The following is a 17,315-nucleotide window of genomic DNA, read 5'->3' on the forward strand; positions in this document are numbered from 1 at the left end:
CTAAAAAGTTTTTTTCTCAGCAAAAGAAACAATAAGAGAGGTAAATAGGGAGCCTACATCCTGGGAACAAATCTTTACTCCTCACACTTCAGATAGAGCCCTAATATCCAGAGTATACAAAGAACTCCAAAAATTAGACAATAAGATAACAAACAACCCAATCAACAAATGGGCCAAGGACCTGAACAGACACTTCTCAGAGGAGGACATACAATCAATCAACAAGTACATGAAAAAATGCTCACCATCTCTAGCAGTCAGAGAAATGCAAGTCAAAACCACCCTAAGATACCATCTCACTCCAGTAAGATTGGCAGCCATTATGAAGTCAAACAACAACAAGTGCTGGCGAGGATGTGGGGAAAAGGGTACACTTGTACATTGCTGGTGGGACTGCAAATTGGTACAGCCAATTTGGAAAGCAGTATGGAGATTTCTTGGAAAGCTGGGAATGGAGCCACCATTTGACCCAGCTATTCCCCTTCTCGGTCTATTCCCTAAAGACCTAAAAAGAGCATGCTACAGGGACACTGCTACATCGATGTTCATAGCAGCACAATTCACAATAGCAAGACTGTGGAACCAACCTAGATGCCCTTCAATAGACGAATGGACAAACCATTGACTTTTGAAGCTCTTACATTGTCATCATTCCTGCCTGTTTTCTTTTCTCCAATTGGTCACAGAGGCTAGTTCTGATGCCTCATCTTTAATTTTCAATATCTCTGTTTGTGATTGGAACATTTCCCTACATTATTTCCCTTATCTTCAGAAAATCCTGATTCTTTTACGAAAATTTTGGGTTACTACTACTGCGTATTTGAGTTGCAAATGTGAAATCTTTAACCTACACTAGAGTGAGCATAAAGATTGTTTGAGCAGGTACTAAATTTTGAAAGGGTCAATTTATTAGAACATTTTTCCAGGTATAATAACTTTTGCTTCCTTACATGTCCTTGAACATACAGTACTTAGATAACTGGTCTGATGAGAACATCTTGTGCATGATACGTTAAAATGAATTTGGAATTTGATAGTGCATGTATTACATGTTTCAACAACACAATTCTCCAGATTTAACGTTCTCTAGATTATTAGTGTGTTAGGATAGCCAAACATATCTTAAAGGAGAAAAATAAATAGTGACTAAAAAGTATTTTATTTTTTAAAAACTGATTTACATCACTAGCTAGTTGTAGACCAATTTGAAGAACGTTTGATTGCTGAATTAGAGACAGGAGGTGTGATATGGAGGGGCAGATGATTATGGATGTGAGTGACAGATATGTTCTTCTGACTTGGATCTTTCTGCAGAAAAGGTAATTTTAATCTGTTGAATATGGATGCTAAATTACTATTTGTCTATCACATAACAAAGTGATCAAAATCTCAAAGAATTACAATACCCACTATGGTAAATGACAGAACCATCTCATACCTGGAGCATTGGAATTGCCTGGTTCAACAGGTTGAAGGAATTCATGAAAATTGGTGACTTATCCATCCACTCTTGAGATTTCTCTCTTAATTCCGCCAGCTGCCTCAGTGTTACATTAGACTTAATGACAAAGAAACAAAAGAGATATGGCTCATTAGCATTTTTCTATATTTCAAAATTATATCTTAAGGTTGGTTTGTTACATAACGTCAAAGATCAGTTCTAAAAGGTAGCATTAACAAAATATATTGTCAGAAATTTCCTATAAGATCAAAAGTTTTAAAAAAGAGATTTAAAAAGGGTCAAGATAATTTCTAAAAATTTTGGCAAGGTTAGGGTTTGCTTCATGTCCATAATGAACTTGCAGCTAAAATGAAAGCATATTTTCTGAATTCCCACGTGTTTTGTTATTGTTAACAATACATTTAACTTACTAGTGAACATTCAAGTTCAAGGACATAAGAAAGATATTCTCATAAATTGCTGGTTATGGCAATATATATTACAGCCTTTTTTGGAAAGGAATCTGACAACAGCTATTAAAATAATACAGATCAGTGTTAGAGTTCTTCCTAGTATGTGCAAGGCCCTAGGTTTGCTCCCCAGTACTGTAGAAAATTAATTCATTAATTTTTAAAAAATTAAAAAAAGAATCAAATGAAACATAACATCCTTCAATCCCTTAATCCTAAACCTACATCTCACTGACCTAAAAATACCACTGTGTAAAACCACATGTACAAGAATATTGATGGCCATGTTATTTAGTTGTTTACATTAGCCAAAAAAGCAAACACAAACACAGTAAACAAAACGAATGCCCAACAACTAAGGCTTGGATAAGTTAATTCCATATCCTAAAAATATTATCAATCATTAGAAAGAATGGATTGAACTATCCCAATAGAGTTAGAAAATTTCTGCAATGTATTCTTTTGTGACAAAGCATTATATAGAAAAAATATTGTAATACAATCTCCTTTTAATAATGCAAACAATGACCACAGAACTCTGCATATAAATTTGCATATAGCATAATAATCTGAGTTAGAGAAATGTGAATAAATTGTAGAACAGCACATATTTGAATGCTAACATACATTTGTTTACATGAAGGGAAAAGTAAGGTCAAGAGTGGAGAAAGAGGGGAGAAAAATTATATATAGAAAGTAAACATGTGTATGATTGCATTTGTGTAAAATTATGCAAAAATATATGGTCATTTAGTCAAAGAAAATGTTAAATCAAAAAGCAAAATACACTCAGTATTAACCTCTTGTTTATTTTTATATAGACATAAAAATAATGTTATAGTCACATTGGCTAGAGTTCATCGGCTGTAGTTAATGAGCAAGTAATGGTGAGCAGAGGTTTTTTTCACTTTTATTCTATCATTTTAACATATTAAGTTTATAACTCAAATCATTAAAGTCAACTTTAAAATGAAGGAAGACACTATTATAGTTAAATGGTGTAGATGATAAGTATAGTCTTTTTTGGTACTGGGGCTGAAACCCAGAGATTCTTTACCACTGAGCTACGTTCCCAGTCCTTTATATGTTTCATTTTGAGGCAGGATCTTACTAAATTGTTGAGGCTATTCTCAAACTTGTGAGGTGACTGCCCCAACCTCTTAAGTAGCTGAGATTACAGGTTTGTAGCCACCCAGCCTGGCAGTATACTTGATATATATATAATAAAGTCTTTCTCAAAATTTGTTTTTTATATAAATATGAAATATTAAATTATACAACCAAATATGAAGCCAAGAATCTCTACTTCAGTGGTTGCTTTTCTTCAAACTAGTTATATATAAAATGACCCAAGTTTTTTTCCTTCTATGATTATTTTTATGTACTTTGTAAGTTAAACATCAGTTGAAAAATTCTGTGCCTTTTGAGATAAGTTGAGAAGTCTGAGGTCCTGATTCATCCAACCTCATTCTCACATGTCAACATGGCTCATTTTGAAGGGTGACCACCTGATCTACACTGCTTATTCATATCTAAGGTAGCAGGTGAGAATTACTAAGATTTCAAAAAGTCAAAAGTAATAATAATAGTAGGTAAGATATAGAAAAATCAGAGTCAGCCAAAATAAATTTGAAGTTGACTACTGTAAAAAAAAAAAAAAAAGCATCTTAATACTCAAAACCAAAATATGGAGTTATCATAGTCAAACCTTTTCCATTATGGCCTTTGTGACTGGGTTATATGGTGCATATAAAATCCTTCCCAACAACATGGGTTTCAAGAAAGCCCAAATCACAGGTCCAGCAGGCATGTTAATGATGTCTTTGTAAAGGGAGAAGCAAAATGGTGCTGGAAGAAAAGGGAGAAACAAAATCATTAAATAGATGTATTTCCAATCTATTTCCCCATGGTAAATTAACACGGATTATTAGTCTCATATCCCCAAATCCAAGCCTTAGCATTTCTTATATTATTAACAGATGTGAAGCATCTGGTGTCAAAGCAAGAAAGCAAATCTTTTTTAGGTAAGAAAGTTTAACCCAAGAAACAGGCTCAGAATAAGTGATGGCATTTTGCCAAGAGGAGAAATAAAGATTGAAAACCACACTCTAGAATTGCTTCCAACAGATCCATTTCACCAGCATTTAATTTTCCAAAAATACACACATAAAAAAAACTGCTATTAGGATACATAAGGCCTTTTCAATAAATGTTTGTTGAATGAATAAAAAGATGAATAAATGAGTCAAAGCCATTTATTCGAAACATCCATACATTATTTGAAAGAGCAGTGCTGATCATATTTTGCATCTCAAGGTTTATAGATCAAGTAAACGGCTTCGATGTGCCACTAAATGTTTATAGTTCTGTTGCATTCATGCAGCTCTACCATATGTGATATCAATTTCAAATGCTAGAAAGTTTAGGAAAAATATTGACCTGATAAATATAAGGCAAGTTTTTGCTATCCACTGGCAGGGAAGTTATAGTTCTAGGACTGGCAGATTCTACACCTTGCATCTGTGCTCTGCATAATAATGTCTTGGTCAACAATGGACCACAATACAGCTGTGGACCCATAAGATTATACCATGTGGTGATCTTGTAGCCATCTTAGTTTGTATTTGTATACTTTATGATCATTGCACAATGGTGAAATCACCTATTGGTGTATTTCTAAGACTATATCCCTACCATGAAGTGACTTATGACCCTGTAGTGTTGTGATTTACAATCTGCAGCAGATTGCCTGGGTTCAAATAACAGCTCTGATACTTCCAGCTGAGTGACCTTGATAGATTTGTCAGCTTCTCTCTGCCTCTTTTCCCCTTGGCCTGCTGTGAAGAGTGAGCCAATTAATATACTTAACATGCTTGACATGTGGTGAGTGCTGTGTAAGTGTTTTCTATTTTTATTCTTGGGGAAAATTAATACTTTGTTCATCATAAAAAGCTAAGACAGACTAGATGAAGTTCTTAATTATTAAGAATAATTATCATGCTTATTTTGGAGTACACTTACTGGTATGTAAGGGAATTCCATATTTTGCAGCAATTTGCTCTTTACTTAATTTATAAGTCAAAAAATCCTTGGTGTGGTTGCCTTTTGGTTTCTGGGAAGAGGGCAGCATTGCGGTCAAGTAATCAGTGGTAATTCCTTGGGAACACAATGCTTGGGAGATGGTACTAAATGATCCTTGGGGTGTGTTCACTCGGTTGCTTCTGTACATTCCCTGGGAGACAAAAATCTGAGATTTATTAACATTATGTGAGCTATAGATGCTACTAAAAACAAAACATGAAGAAAAAATGATAATGCTTAGAGCATTCTTTGTTTCCATAATTCTTTTAACATGCGCATCCCAAATGTAAATACAGAATGATAAATTCACCAATTTAAGAGGCAAAAAACGTTGCTCAAGTAGTTTTCTTCTGGGTGATTTTTTTTTTTCATGTACTAGATTGGTTGCTGAATGTATAATAACTAATCTTAAATAAAAGTTAGCATGACAGAAAGAATCTTTCAGCCAGAACGTTGCTGAGTGACTTTTCTACCTGTGTTAATGGAGTGCTTCTGGGCAGATGGATTTGTTTCAGGGATTTCATTTTGTCTAGCAGGGGATGTGTGCCGGAAGCCATCTGATTGAGAATCTGTTTCAGTCTTATGAAGAGTTCTATCATCTTTTCTACTGGTTTTTGATCTTTCCTAGGGAAAAACACCTAACAGAAACAGAGTAAAAATAAATGACTTATGTGAGGAAACAGGAACCTCCATGCATTGTTGGTAAGAATATAAAAAGGTACAGACACCTTGAAAAGAAAACATTTTGAAAGTTAGTTTAATATTGAAACATATTACCATACAACCCCAAAATTCTATTCCTAGGTGTCTACCCAAGGAAGTGTAAACAAAGGTTTTATGCAAAAATTTGTATTGAGTGTTCATAGGAACATTATTCACAATAGCCAAAATGTACAAACCATCCAGGTGAATGGATCCACAAAATGTATATTGTTAAAATGAAATACTATTTGACAATATTAAAAAAAGAAAATGCTGAAACATGTTACAACATGTCTGAAACTCACAAATATTATTACTAAGTGAAGGAAGCCAGACAGACCATATATTGTATAATCCCATCAATATATAAAATATCTATAAACTCTATATAGAAACAGAACTAGAGTTGTTCTAGGCTCGAGGTTAGAAAGAGAAGTAACTGCAAAGGACCTGAGGTTTCTTTTTTGAGTGACAGAAGCATTCTAAAATTAGATCATGGTAATAGCTGCACAATTCTTTACATTTACTAAAAAGTATTTGAGTTCCAGTAGCAAAAATCCAAATAATTCAACTAAAAAGGGGGCAAATGATCTGAATAGACTTTTCCCAAAAGAAGACATAAAAATGAACAACAAGTATATGAAAAAATGCTCAATATTGCTAATCAGGAAAATTCAAATCAAAGCTACAATGAGAAATGATCTCAGCCCACTTTGGCCATTACGAAAGATAAAAAATTAACAATGTTGTTGAAGATGCAAAGAAGGAACTCATATGTGGCTGGTAGGAATGCAAATTGGAATAGCCATCATAGAAACCAGTATGAAGTTTTCTCAAAAACCTAAAATAGGGCTACCATATGGTCCAGCAATCTCACTACTGGCTATATATCAAGAGGAGATGAAAAAAGGATGACAAAGAAACATCTGCACTTGCATACTTATTGTAATGATAGTCACAATAATCAAGGTAGAGAATCAACTTGGTGTCCTTTGATGGAGGAATAGATATGGAAAATGTGATATATTTACACAATGGAATATTATCCATCCCTACAAAGACTAAAATTAGGTCATTGTCAGCAACATGAATGGATGTTAAGTGAAATAAGTCAGGCACACATTCTTACTTATACATGGAAGCCAAAAAGTTGATCTGATTGAAGTAGAGAATAAATAGTGGTTAATGGAATCCTGAAAGGATGTGGGCGAGGAGCAGATGGAGAGAGGATGGCTAATGGGTGCAGGAGTGCAGTTGAATAGGAGTAATGACTTAGAATGTCCTGTAGCACAGTGGGGTAACTATGTTGACAGCATAGATTGAATATTCAACAAAAGCTAGTAGAGAGAATTTTGAATGTTCCCAACACAAATAAACGATAAATATCTGAAGTAATATATCAACTACTCTAGTCTGGTCATTGCACAGTGATAACATGTATTGAAATGTCACACTGTACCCTGTGCATATGTATACTTATTGTGTTCAGTTAAAAATATTTTTAAATCATTGAGTTGTGTGCTTAAAATGAGTGCATTTTGTGGCATATAAGATTTAAAAGGTTACAAAAGAAATATTTCAGAAACCAGAAAGTTAAGACGCTTCATGTATGTGTATTTTATTTCTCTAAAATCAAATAAAATATTCCTAAGTATCAGAAATGCTCTGTGATTTATCAGGCCTCATAATTTTAATCTAATAATGCTTATCTGCTTCAGGAACTATCATCGAAAATATTTTAAAGTTTTAAATTAAAAGCATCCTTGTATTCTTTTATTCAAAAAATACTGAGTGCCTGCTAAGCTCCCAGCAGTGGGTGGGATAATGGGTATACTGCAGGGTGAAGTTGGCATCATCCAGGACCTGGCTGTGTTTTAATAGGAGGAACAGATATCAAACAAGACAATGACTGGGAAATATGGCTGGGAAACGTGAGGAGACAGGAGAGTCTAGCTAAAGAATGATTCATATCATACTGCAATATATACAGCATTAACGTAGAAGGAAATTCTGTTCTTTGCAACAAGAAGGATGAAGCTGGAGAACACAATGCTGAGTGAAATAAGCCAGGCCCAGGGGACAAATGCTGCATCATCCACCTTCTGTGTAGACTCTAAAAATGTTCAACGCGTAGAAACAGAGTAGAGTGGTGGATGCTAAAGTTACAAAGACATGGAGAAAGGGGTTGTGTTGGGGAAAGGGTTCAAAGTTCCAGTTAGATAGGAGGAATAATGTTAGAGATTTATTGAACATGGTGACCATTGGTAGTAATCATTTATACTTCAAAATTGCTAAAAGGGCAAATTTTAAATATTCTCACTACAAAAGAGTATTAAGTCAATGGAGTAATTAGATGTGTTACTTAGCTTGACTAAATCCTTCTGGATTGTATAGAAAACATCAAAACATCACAGTATATACCTAAATGTATGTAATTATTGTTTGTCAATTAAAAATTCAAAAATTAAACAGAATCAAACAAAAATAAAATGGTGAAGTCCTCATAATTTTTTTATGTGGGTCTGAGTTATTTTTATGTGGGGCTGAGCCATCAGAGATCTTTCCAAAGTGGAACCCTAAAAGTGAACAATTACAAGCCACAGGGAGAATGAGAGGAAGATTACAGGCAGAGGAAAAGTCCTTCATGTACCCAGGGAAGGAAGGCAAAGGCCACTAGGGCAAGCACAAGACTTAGTTGGAGAGAGTCCTGTGTGCATCTCCCTCTCTATTAAGATCTCGCTCGTGAAGATATAGTTGAACCAGCACTGTTCTTGGCATTTGAAAAATTTCAATGAAAAAAGAAGCCCTAAATGAAATTACATACTAGCATTGCAGACAGAGAACAAATGTAACGATGAAAATTAAACAAAATGTATAGGATGCTCCAAGTGCAACTGAAAACGAGTAGAGCAAGGAAAGGAAGTGTGAGTGCTTCCGGTGGTTTGGATGCATATTAAATGGGGTGGTCAAGTTAGGCCTTTTTGAGAAGGTCAAAAGTGAGCAAAGCTCTCTAGCCCTGCAGGCCAGTGAGCAGACCCAGTGAGTAGCCAAGAAGGGAAAGGTATTTTGTAGATGGGAAGTGTTGGGCAGATCGTGGGGTCCTTGCAAGATCAGGGGCTTCCTTGAATAAAATGGGAAGTCACTGAGAGTTGTTAAGCAGAGGGGTGACATAATCTGACCTAGGTTTTAAAAGGGTCACCTTGGCTGCTCGGGAAGTGGCAGGCATGGGAGTAAGAGAAGTAAGGGTGGAGGCAGGGAGACCAGTCAGGAGGCCATGGCAGAAATGCAGATGTGGGATGATGATGGCGACTCAGGAAGGATTATTAACAACTAGTCCCAGAACATCATCATCCCCTTGTCTACAATGCTTCCACAACTGCCTCTTGCTTCTCATTTTCCTTAGTTTGAAGAGAAAAAAAATATTTTTTCAGGGTTTTTAAGAACATGTAAGTATTTTTGAGCCAAGTATAGATTTGGGTAAATGCGGGTTTAAGTCTCCTGTTTACATCTTTCTTTCAGTTATTTATTAATTAATTAATTAATTCATTCATTCATTTGGTGCTAGGAATTGAACCCAGGGCATCAAGCATGCCAGGCAAGCACTCCACCACTGAGCCACATCCCCAGCACTAGTTATTTCTTACAAAAGTAGTTATAGTGCAACTGCAATGCAATGAGTCATTGCTAACTTCACTAAACCCTAAAATTTGACCATTTGTTTTGTTCTCCTGGATAAGCAATGGTAGCCTCTAACTTAATGAACAAAACACATTTTTTCCCTGAACATATCAAAATGTACCCCTCCTTTATTTTTATGTAAAAAGAACTTTTTTGTGAATCTTTAAAAAAATATATAAATACCTTTATTTTATTCACTTATTTTTATGTGGGGCTGAGGATTGAACCCTGTGCCTCACACTTGCTAGGCAAGTGCTCTGCCACTGAGCCACAACCCCAGCCCCCATTTTTTGCTAATATTTATGTTTATCTTACTGCTTACTTAAAAAAAAATGAGTATAAAATTTATATTTCACACTTTATTAGTAATATATATATATTAATTTTAGTTCCTGATCTTGAATATACAACCTGAGATTTAATAAGGTGATAATATTAGCTTTTTTATCTATAAAATGTACAAATTTGCAATATGTGATCTCTAATAGAGGTTCCATTTGATTCTAAAATAAGCCATAATTCCAAAAGCTGTATAAATGGATCTCATCCCTTATAGTATCAGAGAGTATGCATGTGTATTTTAATATTTTTAAAAGATTTTTAAAAGATGGATACAATATCTTTACTTTATTTATTTTAATATGGTGCGGAGGATCGAACCCAGTGCCTCACATGTGTGAGGCAAGCGCTCTACCACTGAGCTATAACCTCAGCTAGAGTAATGTAATATTTTGTACTGAACCATGAATATAAATTTCTTTCATCCACAGCAACTTGCCTTGTATGTGAAGTTGTAAATGTCCAAGTAGTGCAGAAGAGTCAGCCCAATGAGGTAAGACTGGTGGGATCTCTCTGGAGGAGGCAGGCTGCAGAATTCCTCCATTGCATCTTCAAGTTTGGGATTGCTGATATTGGCATCACAAGAATGCAACCAGAACACCTGAGAAATAATCTGCAAGTTGGAGGAAGAAAAACATTTCAGCTGTGAATCCTTTGAGAGTCATCTGTCCAGTCTGAGAGGATTTGAGGTATTCAAAATCTTAAAATATGACAAATTTCCCTCAAAAAATCAAATAACTTTTTCAAGTGTGCAAATTACTGTTAATAAAACTACAGAGAACCCATAATTCATTGGAAACCTTCTTAAGAAATAAGATAAGAAAAAAGAGAAAGGTGTGTGTGAGGGGTGGGGGGAATCTAGAACAAATCCCAGAACTTCTGTTTAATTGATTTGGAGTAAGTTTAAGAAAATCACTAAAAACTCATGTTGCCTTCAACTTTTTAGTCATATTTAATTCAAATTGCATTTCACTTAGTAATCAATAAAAGTTATAATCTTGTATAAAATACTGTAAGCTCAGAATCACACAATAATGCAAGTCACCCACCATGGACAGTAATGCTTATACTTTTAAGTATAAAGAATGACTATGCAGAGTAAGATGTCATCTTCATTGCCACCAAGTTGAAATAAACAGAGAAGCTTTGAAGTTCAAGGTTGCAAAAACTTTTCTCTTTCCTCTTAAAATTAATAAAAATGGTCACTCTCCACTATATATGCTTTTGTTTACTGCAATGAACCTGCTCTTCAGAAGCCAAATACCTTATTGCCAAAATTAGATCTCAGGATCAAGTGAACAAAAGCAGATCAAAAGGAAAAGGTGAATGGATAGTATTTGCAGCACAAAGAAGAAGAAAAGTGAAAACAGAGCATTTTTATTTTTTTATGGGGGAACCAATTAGAATGACACTAGTAAACTGAAATATCTTCCACAGAAAGCATTTGAGGCTTTTTATAAACTTTATCTAATATTGGACAGTAACTGGGCTGTGCTTAGAAATGACACACTCTGTCACATGTAAGTGTTGAATGGATGAGGCCTTAAGCTCTGCAGCTCTTTTGGAAAATTTCTATGACACTTCCAGACAATGAACTTGGAAACGGGATAAAAGATAAGACATTTCAAGTGGAAAACCCTATTATCGGCATATGAGAAAATGACATTATTCATTTTCACACTCAAAAATGTTTACTACAACCACAAACTTACCCATAGTTCCTTTGACCACATCTATTTATACATTAAGTCTTGTCTTGGAACTTTCAAAAAGTAAAAATGAATATCCATTTCTATTTTAGATGCAACAAACAGTGAATGGTCTCCATGTTTCTCTCTCCAATTAAGTAACTAAAGTCTGACTTTAATATCCTTATAGTAAGTTCCAATTTACCTCACACAATGCTATTAGGATAATGACTATAATTATTGATGACATCAATTGTTTAAGAAAGCCATTTGAGGAGGAAAGAAAAAGAGAGAATGAAGGTAACGAGAAGAAGAATAAATAAAAATAAAAGGAAAAGAATACACAAGAATATTTTTGCTTTAGAATTTCTCTTCTATCTTCACTTAACAATTAGACTGTTCAGAAGGAAGGGCAGAGAGGAGGAAAGGTAGGGGCAGGTAGGATAACCACTAAAACACAGTGGGATGGGTAGAATGTGTTTCATGTTCTCCATACCACAGAGCAACTATAGTTTGCAACAACTTATTATATATTTTATAAAGAACTGGAAGGGAAGAGTTTAAAGGCTCCAAACACATGACAAATGCTTAAGAAGATGGGAATTACCTGATTTGATCATTATGCCTTTTGTATGTGTGTGTGTGTGTGTGTGTGTGTATTTAACACACAGTACCCCATAGATGTGTATATGCATAATGTGTCAATTAAAAATTAAATTTAAGAAATTAGGTAAGCCTACAATTTTACCATTTTCATGGAAAATTCACCACATTTGCATGCAATCTCTCAGCATTTTACTGATAAGTACTTAACGAAGACTGTGATTTAAACATCTTAGAACTGCATGTAAGTACAAATCATGGCCCACCTCAGCTCTGTTATCAGGAATAGGAATGGCTAGTAACTTGTCAATACTTGTGTTGGACATCACTGTTGTTCTCCTCAGTTCTTCATTCAGTTCTTCAACATTTCTAAACATTTCTATTAACTGATCTGCAAGACAACACACACACATACACACAACTCACATGTCAGTTTATAATGACATTCATTTTAACCACACCATCATGGAGAAGGCTCCTAGACCAAGGCATATTCATCACACCTGCCTTATCAGAAACAGACTTTTCCTGGTTTAGGCAAACTTAGCAGCTTTCAGATCTATTTCTATCTGATGTAGGCTTGTTCTTATTATGATATCATTAACTCAAGGTAACAGACTGCTCTGGGTTATAAATTTTTCTAAGGTGTCGACAACTGAAAATTGATTTGAGGAAAATACGGTTTGCTCCCAGAGTTTGATCACATAATACACTAAATAAATATCTCTCCATTTGATTTAAAACATCACACAAATTCAAGACACTTTTTAACCTGGGGTGCTAGGGTATTGTCAAGTTAGGACAAAGCTGGATAAACCTGATGCTACAGAGTATTTTTCCTTAGCTTTTCCTAGCACACTACAGTTTGCTTATAAAGGGGATTCACAATTCCTATCTCCTTTTAAAATAGAATGTGTTTAATTCCAAAATTTTTTTAGGTCAGTGATTATAACTATTTTATATCTGGGTCATTCAAGGCACAGTAAACAATATTATGATTTTACTTTAGCAGATTGTGATCGATGTTCTGCAGATGCCTTTCAATTTATTTTATTAGGTATCCCTCATGCAAATATACCTCCTTTATTTTTGGACTCAGTGCCCTTCCAATTTTGTGGCTGCCTGTTGTCCAAATGCAGACTGCCTTTCTTTTCAGTATTGAGGTATTATGCAAAGGAGAAATGTATTGCATGGTGCATCATGCTCAGAATACTAATAGAAAGTTCCGAATTGAGATTTCTGCAGACAGCAGTGCATCTTTTTATTTTTTAATTAGATTATTCTCACAGAAGCAAATAAATCTCATCTTTGCTCATGCCGCTGACTACCTCATGCACTTTAATATATCAGAGAAACAAAAGGTGAATGGTCTAACTAGTTAAATTTTGAAGATCTCTTTGCCACAAAATCAAATTCCCCTCTTTCCTTTCTCTGCTAGCTTTCTGTGTGTTTGCTTTAGACAAGTAACCACATTTGAAATCTTCAGATTTCTTCTTTGTAAGGCTAGATAGCAAAGTAGGTTTCCTTGGGAACTTCAAAAAAGCCTTTCTTAAACTGCAGCATGAGAATCACACGCATTCTAATAAGACAGCATTTAAAATATGGATGGGGAAACACCTGGTTGTTCAGAAGCATCTGCACTGTTATTGACATGCAGCATGGCCTCTATGGTCGGTATTAACTGTGTGATATTTTCCAAGTAATTCATTTGCAACGCCTGTTCCAGGAACCTGGAACAAAGTAGAAGAAGAGATTCAACTAGGCATAACAGTATTTGAAGAAAGGATTTCACCAAGGGAAAAGACAATAGAAAAACTTACCGATCCATATTTAAATTAATTTTACTTGGATCCCCCGTCAGCAAGTCACTCAGTTTTGCAGATATGATATTGTCATGGTACAGTAAGCTGCTTGCTATTTCGGTGCCCAGCTCTGCTGCTTCCAGAAGTTGCACGTGAAACGTACTGTCTTCACATAGACTCCCAAAGCTCATATTAGAGAGCTGGCATGATTTCTCTAACGAATTGAAAGTTTCCGATTCACAAAGAAGTTCGGTCAAGTTTCGAAGCTGAGACAGCTTTCCAAAATGGGGAAAGAGTGGAAAACAGATTAATTACATTATTCTACATATTTTGTAGATGTGAATAAGCAACCTGAGTTGATTTACTTAAAAATATTCTGCATATGTGTTTAGTTTGTTGGCATCTGAAATTAATTTTATTACAAAGTACTGTTTTCTGTCATTCAAGTTTATTGTTCTCTTAAGAATTTCATAAAACCTATTAGACCTGTCTTTCTCAACTGTGGATTCATAGGCATAAAAAAAAATGTAGTTTAGAAAAAGAAAAAAATGAGAGAAAATAAGTAGTTTGGTTTTATTCGTTGAAATCATAATTTGATTAATTTTATATTGTAATTTGTATTTTAAATCATGTGCAAAGACAGAAAGTAGGTTTGGTTTAAAACTCTGAAAAGGGCCTTCCTTTATGGGGGCTGGGGATATGGCTCAGTTGGTAGAGTACTTGCCTCAAATGCACAAGGCCCTGGGTTCAATCCCCAGTACCACAAAAAGAAAAAGGCCTTTTTTTCCTCATACCCACTAGGATGGCTATGACCAAGACACCAGAAAGTAATAAGTATTGATGAGGATGTGGAGAAATTATAACCCTTGCGAACTGTTGGAAGAAAAGCAAAATAAAACAATCTTAATTTCAAAATAAAATGGTGCCACAACAGTAGAAAACAGCATGGTAGCTCCTCACAAAACTAAAAATAGAATTATCATATGATCCAGCAATTCCATTCTGGGTGCATACCTCAGGGAATGGAAAGCAGGGTCTGAAAGAGATATATATGCACCCATGCTTACTGCAGCATTATTCACATTAGCCAAGAGGTAGAAGCAAATCAAGTGTTCATCAACAGATGAATGGTTAAACAAAATGGTGGAAATACACATATATCCTATGAGATTTTATTAAGCCTTAAACAGGAAAGAAATTCTTTCACATGCTGCAACATGAATGACCCTGCAGGGTACTATACTAAGTATAATAACCCAGTCACAAAAGGCAAACACTAAGATTCCAGTCACATGGGTACCTAGAACAGTCAGATTCACACAGAGAAGAAAGCGGGGCATGGGAGAAATGAAGAGCTTTTAACAGCTTTGGAGTTTCAGTTTTACAAGACAGAAAGTGTTCTGGAGATCAGCTGCACAACGGAAAAATAATACAAGGGGGAGAAATGAATGACAGTAGAGGGGGTAGAGAGAGAAGAGGGGAGGGGAGGGGAGGGGAGGGGGGATAGTAGAGGATAGGAAAGGCAGCAGAACACAACAGACACTAGTATGGCAATATGTAAATCAGTGGATGTGTAACTGATGTGATTCTGCAATCTGTATATGGGGTAAAAATGGAAGTTCATAACCCAATTGAATCAAAGTGTGAAACATGATATATCAAGAACTATGTAATGTTTTGAACAACCAACAATAAAAAATTAAAAAAAAAACAATGTGAGTGGAATCAACACAACTGAACTACATAGTTAAAAATGGCTGATAAAAATATGATATATGATATTTTATTATGATAAAAATCAATGGACAAAAAAATTTAAAAAGACTTTCCTAAGCTGCAGTGTTGAGAATAACATGCATTCTAATGAGACCATATTTAAAATGTAGATGGGAATACACCTGATTCTTCAGAAGTGTTGGCACTGTTATTGACATTCTCATCTGCCCTCTAATGGGATAAGGGAAACTAAGTGCTTTTGTCCTATGGAAGTGTTTTAAAGGGCTTGAAGTCCTAAGCCCAGAGGGAAAGGAGAAAGATGGAAATCAAACAAGTCTCTAAGCTATCGACTCTGTTCCTCTCTGCAGTTCACTCTTTTCTATGTATTCCAAGGATATACTCCCAAGTCATACATCCTGAGGGAAAATAGAATTTGCCTCTGGGAAAGTCAGTTCTGTTTTACTTGGAAGCTACCCTAGAGCTATTCTTTTTAAGAAGGCATATAAATTGGAACAATGTTTAAAGAATAAAATACATGTGTCATTCCTTGAACCTCAGTTTCCAATCAGAAGTTCCATTTTGACAGAAATGTTGAACTTCTCGGTATAGGCATAGATTTGGGAATATTTCATTCCATATGACTTGTCTTTAATGAGAGGTTTATAATAACTAACTGAAGATCATTTAAATTAGTCATTGATCACCTCAGATAGCAAATATCAAAGGCTCGTTTTCCATCATATTTCATATTATAATTGACCTCTGGCTTTGAGCTATCTGAAATAGTTTCAATATGTATGGCAATTCTACTTACTAGTCCTATTTCTATGAGAAAATTTCCATTCTGGAATAGACACAGTCATTCTCCCAGTTGTGACTACATAGTTCTCATGCTACTCCGACCTTTGATTTTTCAAATATGATGAAACCTCACCAATGAAATGGAGACAAATTTCTATGCAACATTCCCTGGGTTCCATTCTTTTGGTTGTTTTATAAATAAATGTATAAGTGTCAGTGGCTCAGTATATCTGTTTTAATTGAATTTGGGGGGTGTGGCAAATCTGAACAATTTCAGTAAAGACTGAAATACATTTTTTTTTATCACAGGTTTGAAATACAAGTATGGGAAACTACAGTTCACAGTATAGTCCTGAATCGATGAGATAAAAGTTATAGGAGAAATTGGAAATCTAGCCACATTCAGGGAGTAGGCTTGGTTCTCTGAATGGTTCTTTGAAATAAGAGTATAAATCAGAGTCGATAATATGGAATGCACTGAGAAGAACATCCACCAAGGAGCAACATTATGGTCTTTTAGTACTCATCACTATTTACTACTTCATCCTGAGAACAATACATGTATTACATTTTTGAAGGTTAATGGATCATCAATAATCAATATAAGTTTAGTGAATTATTGCCACAGATTCAAGAAGAGGCCCTGAGTCCTTTATCACAAACAGGTGTTCAGGCCTATCATCAGGCAGTGATCCATAACTAACTCCAAGTCCATCTCTAATGGAATTCCCCATGGTCTGGTGTTCCCAGATGCATCTGAATCAAAATTTGCATTGACTTGACCTCACAATGTCATGGGCATAAAACAGTAAAGTGGCCACATTCCTGGGCTCTTTGTGCATAAACGGAAGGGAGATTGGGGGCCTATTCAGAAAATTAATGGCTTTACAATAAAAATAGTGTGTTATCTGTATGTACACCCAATATAGGGAATATCCATTTTTCTCATAGTTTTCCACTGAGGAAATTCTCATGCCTGTTAAAGGGGCTGGAG

General features: G+C 35.2%; 1 protein-coding gene and 1 non-coding gene across 3 annotated transcripts in view; one reads left to right on the forward strand and one right to left on the reverse strand.

The window, feature by feature from the left end:
* Abca12 (ATP binding cassette subfamily A member 12) overlaps positions 1 to 17,315 on the reverse strand; it is a 171,662-nt gene that overhangs the window by 72,282 nt on the left and 82,065 nt on the right. Inside the window, exons 12-19 of one of the 2 annotated variants that reach the window (XM_058577446.1) lie at positions 13,823 to 14,079; positions 13,620 to 13,732; positions 12,269 to 12,393; positions 10,151 to 10,324; positions 5,466 to 5,630; positions 4,933 to 5,158; positions 3,620 to 3,759; positions 1,439 to 1,558 (exon numbers count right to left, since the gene is read on the reverse strand). In XM_058577446.1, the coding sequence (XP_058433429.1) occupies positions 1,439 to 1,558; positions 3,620 to 3,759; positions 4,933 to 5,158; positions 5,466 to 5,630; positions 10,151 to 10,324; positions 12,269 to 12,393; positions 13,620 to 13,732; positions 13,823 to 14,079 (1,320 nt within the window). The remainder of the gene's footprint in view (positions 1 to 1,438; positions 1,559 to 3,619; positions 3,760 to 4,932; positions 5,159 to 5,465; positions 5,631 to 10,150; positions 10,325 to 12,268; positions 12,394 to 13,619; positions 13,733 to 13,822; positions 14,080 to 17,315) is intronic. The other variant, XM_046440002.2, reaches the window with a different exon arrangement.
* Trnal-caa (transfer RNA leucine (anticodon CAA)) lies at positions 14,497 to 14,570 on the forward strand. The gene has a single exon. It is a non-coding gene; the product is annotated as a tRNA-Leu (tRNA).

Source organism: Marmota monax, unplaced genomic scaffold, assembly GCF_021218885.2.
Source record: "Marmota monax isolate L192 unplaced genomic scaffold, Marmota_monax_Labrador192_F-V1.1 WCK01_AAM20220418_F8-fsc00041, whole genome shotgun sequence".
Classification (NCBI taxonomy): Eukaryota; Metazoa; Chordata; class Mammalia; order Rodentia; family Sciuridae; genus Marmota; species Marmota monax.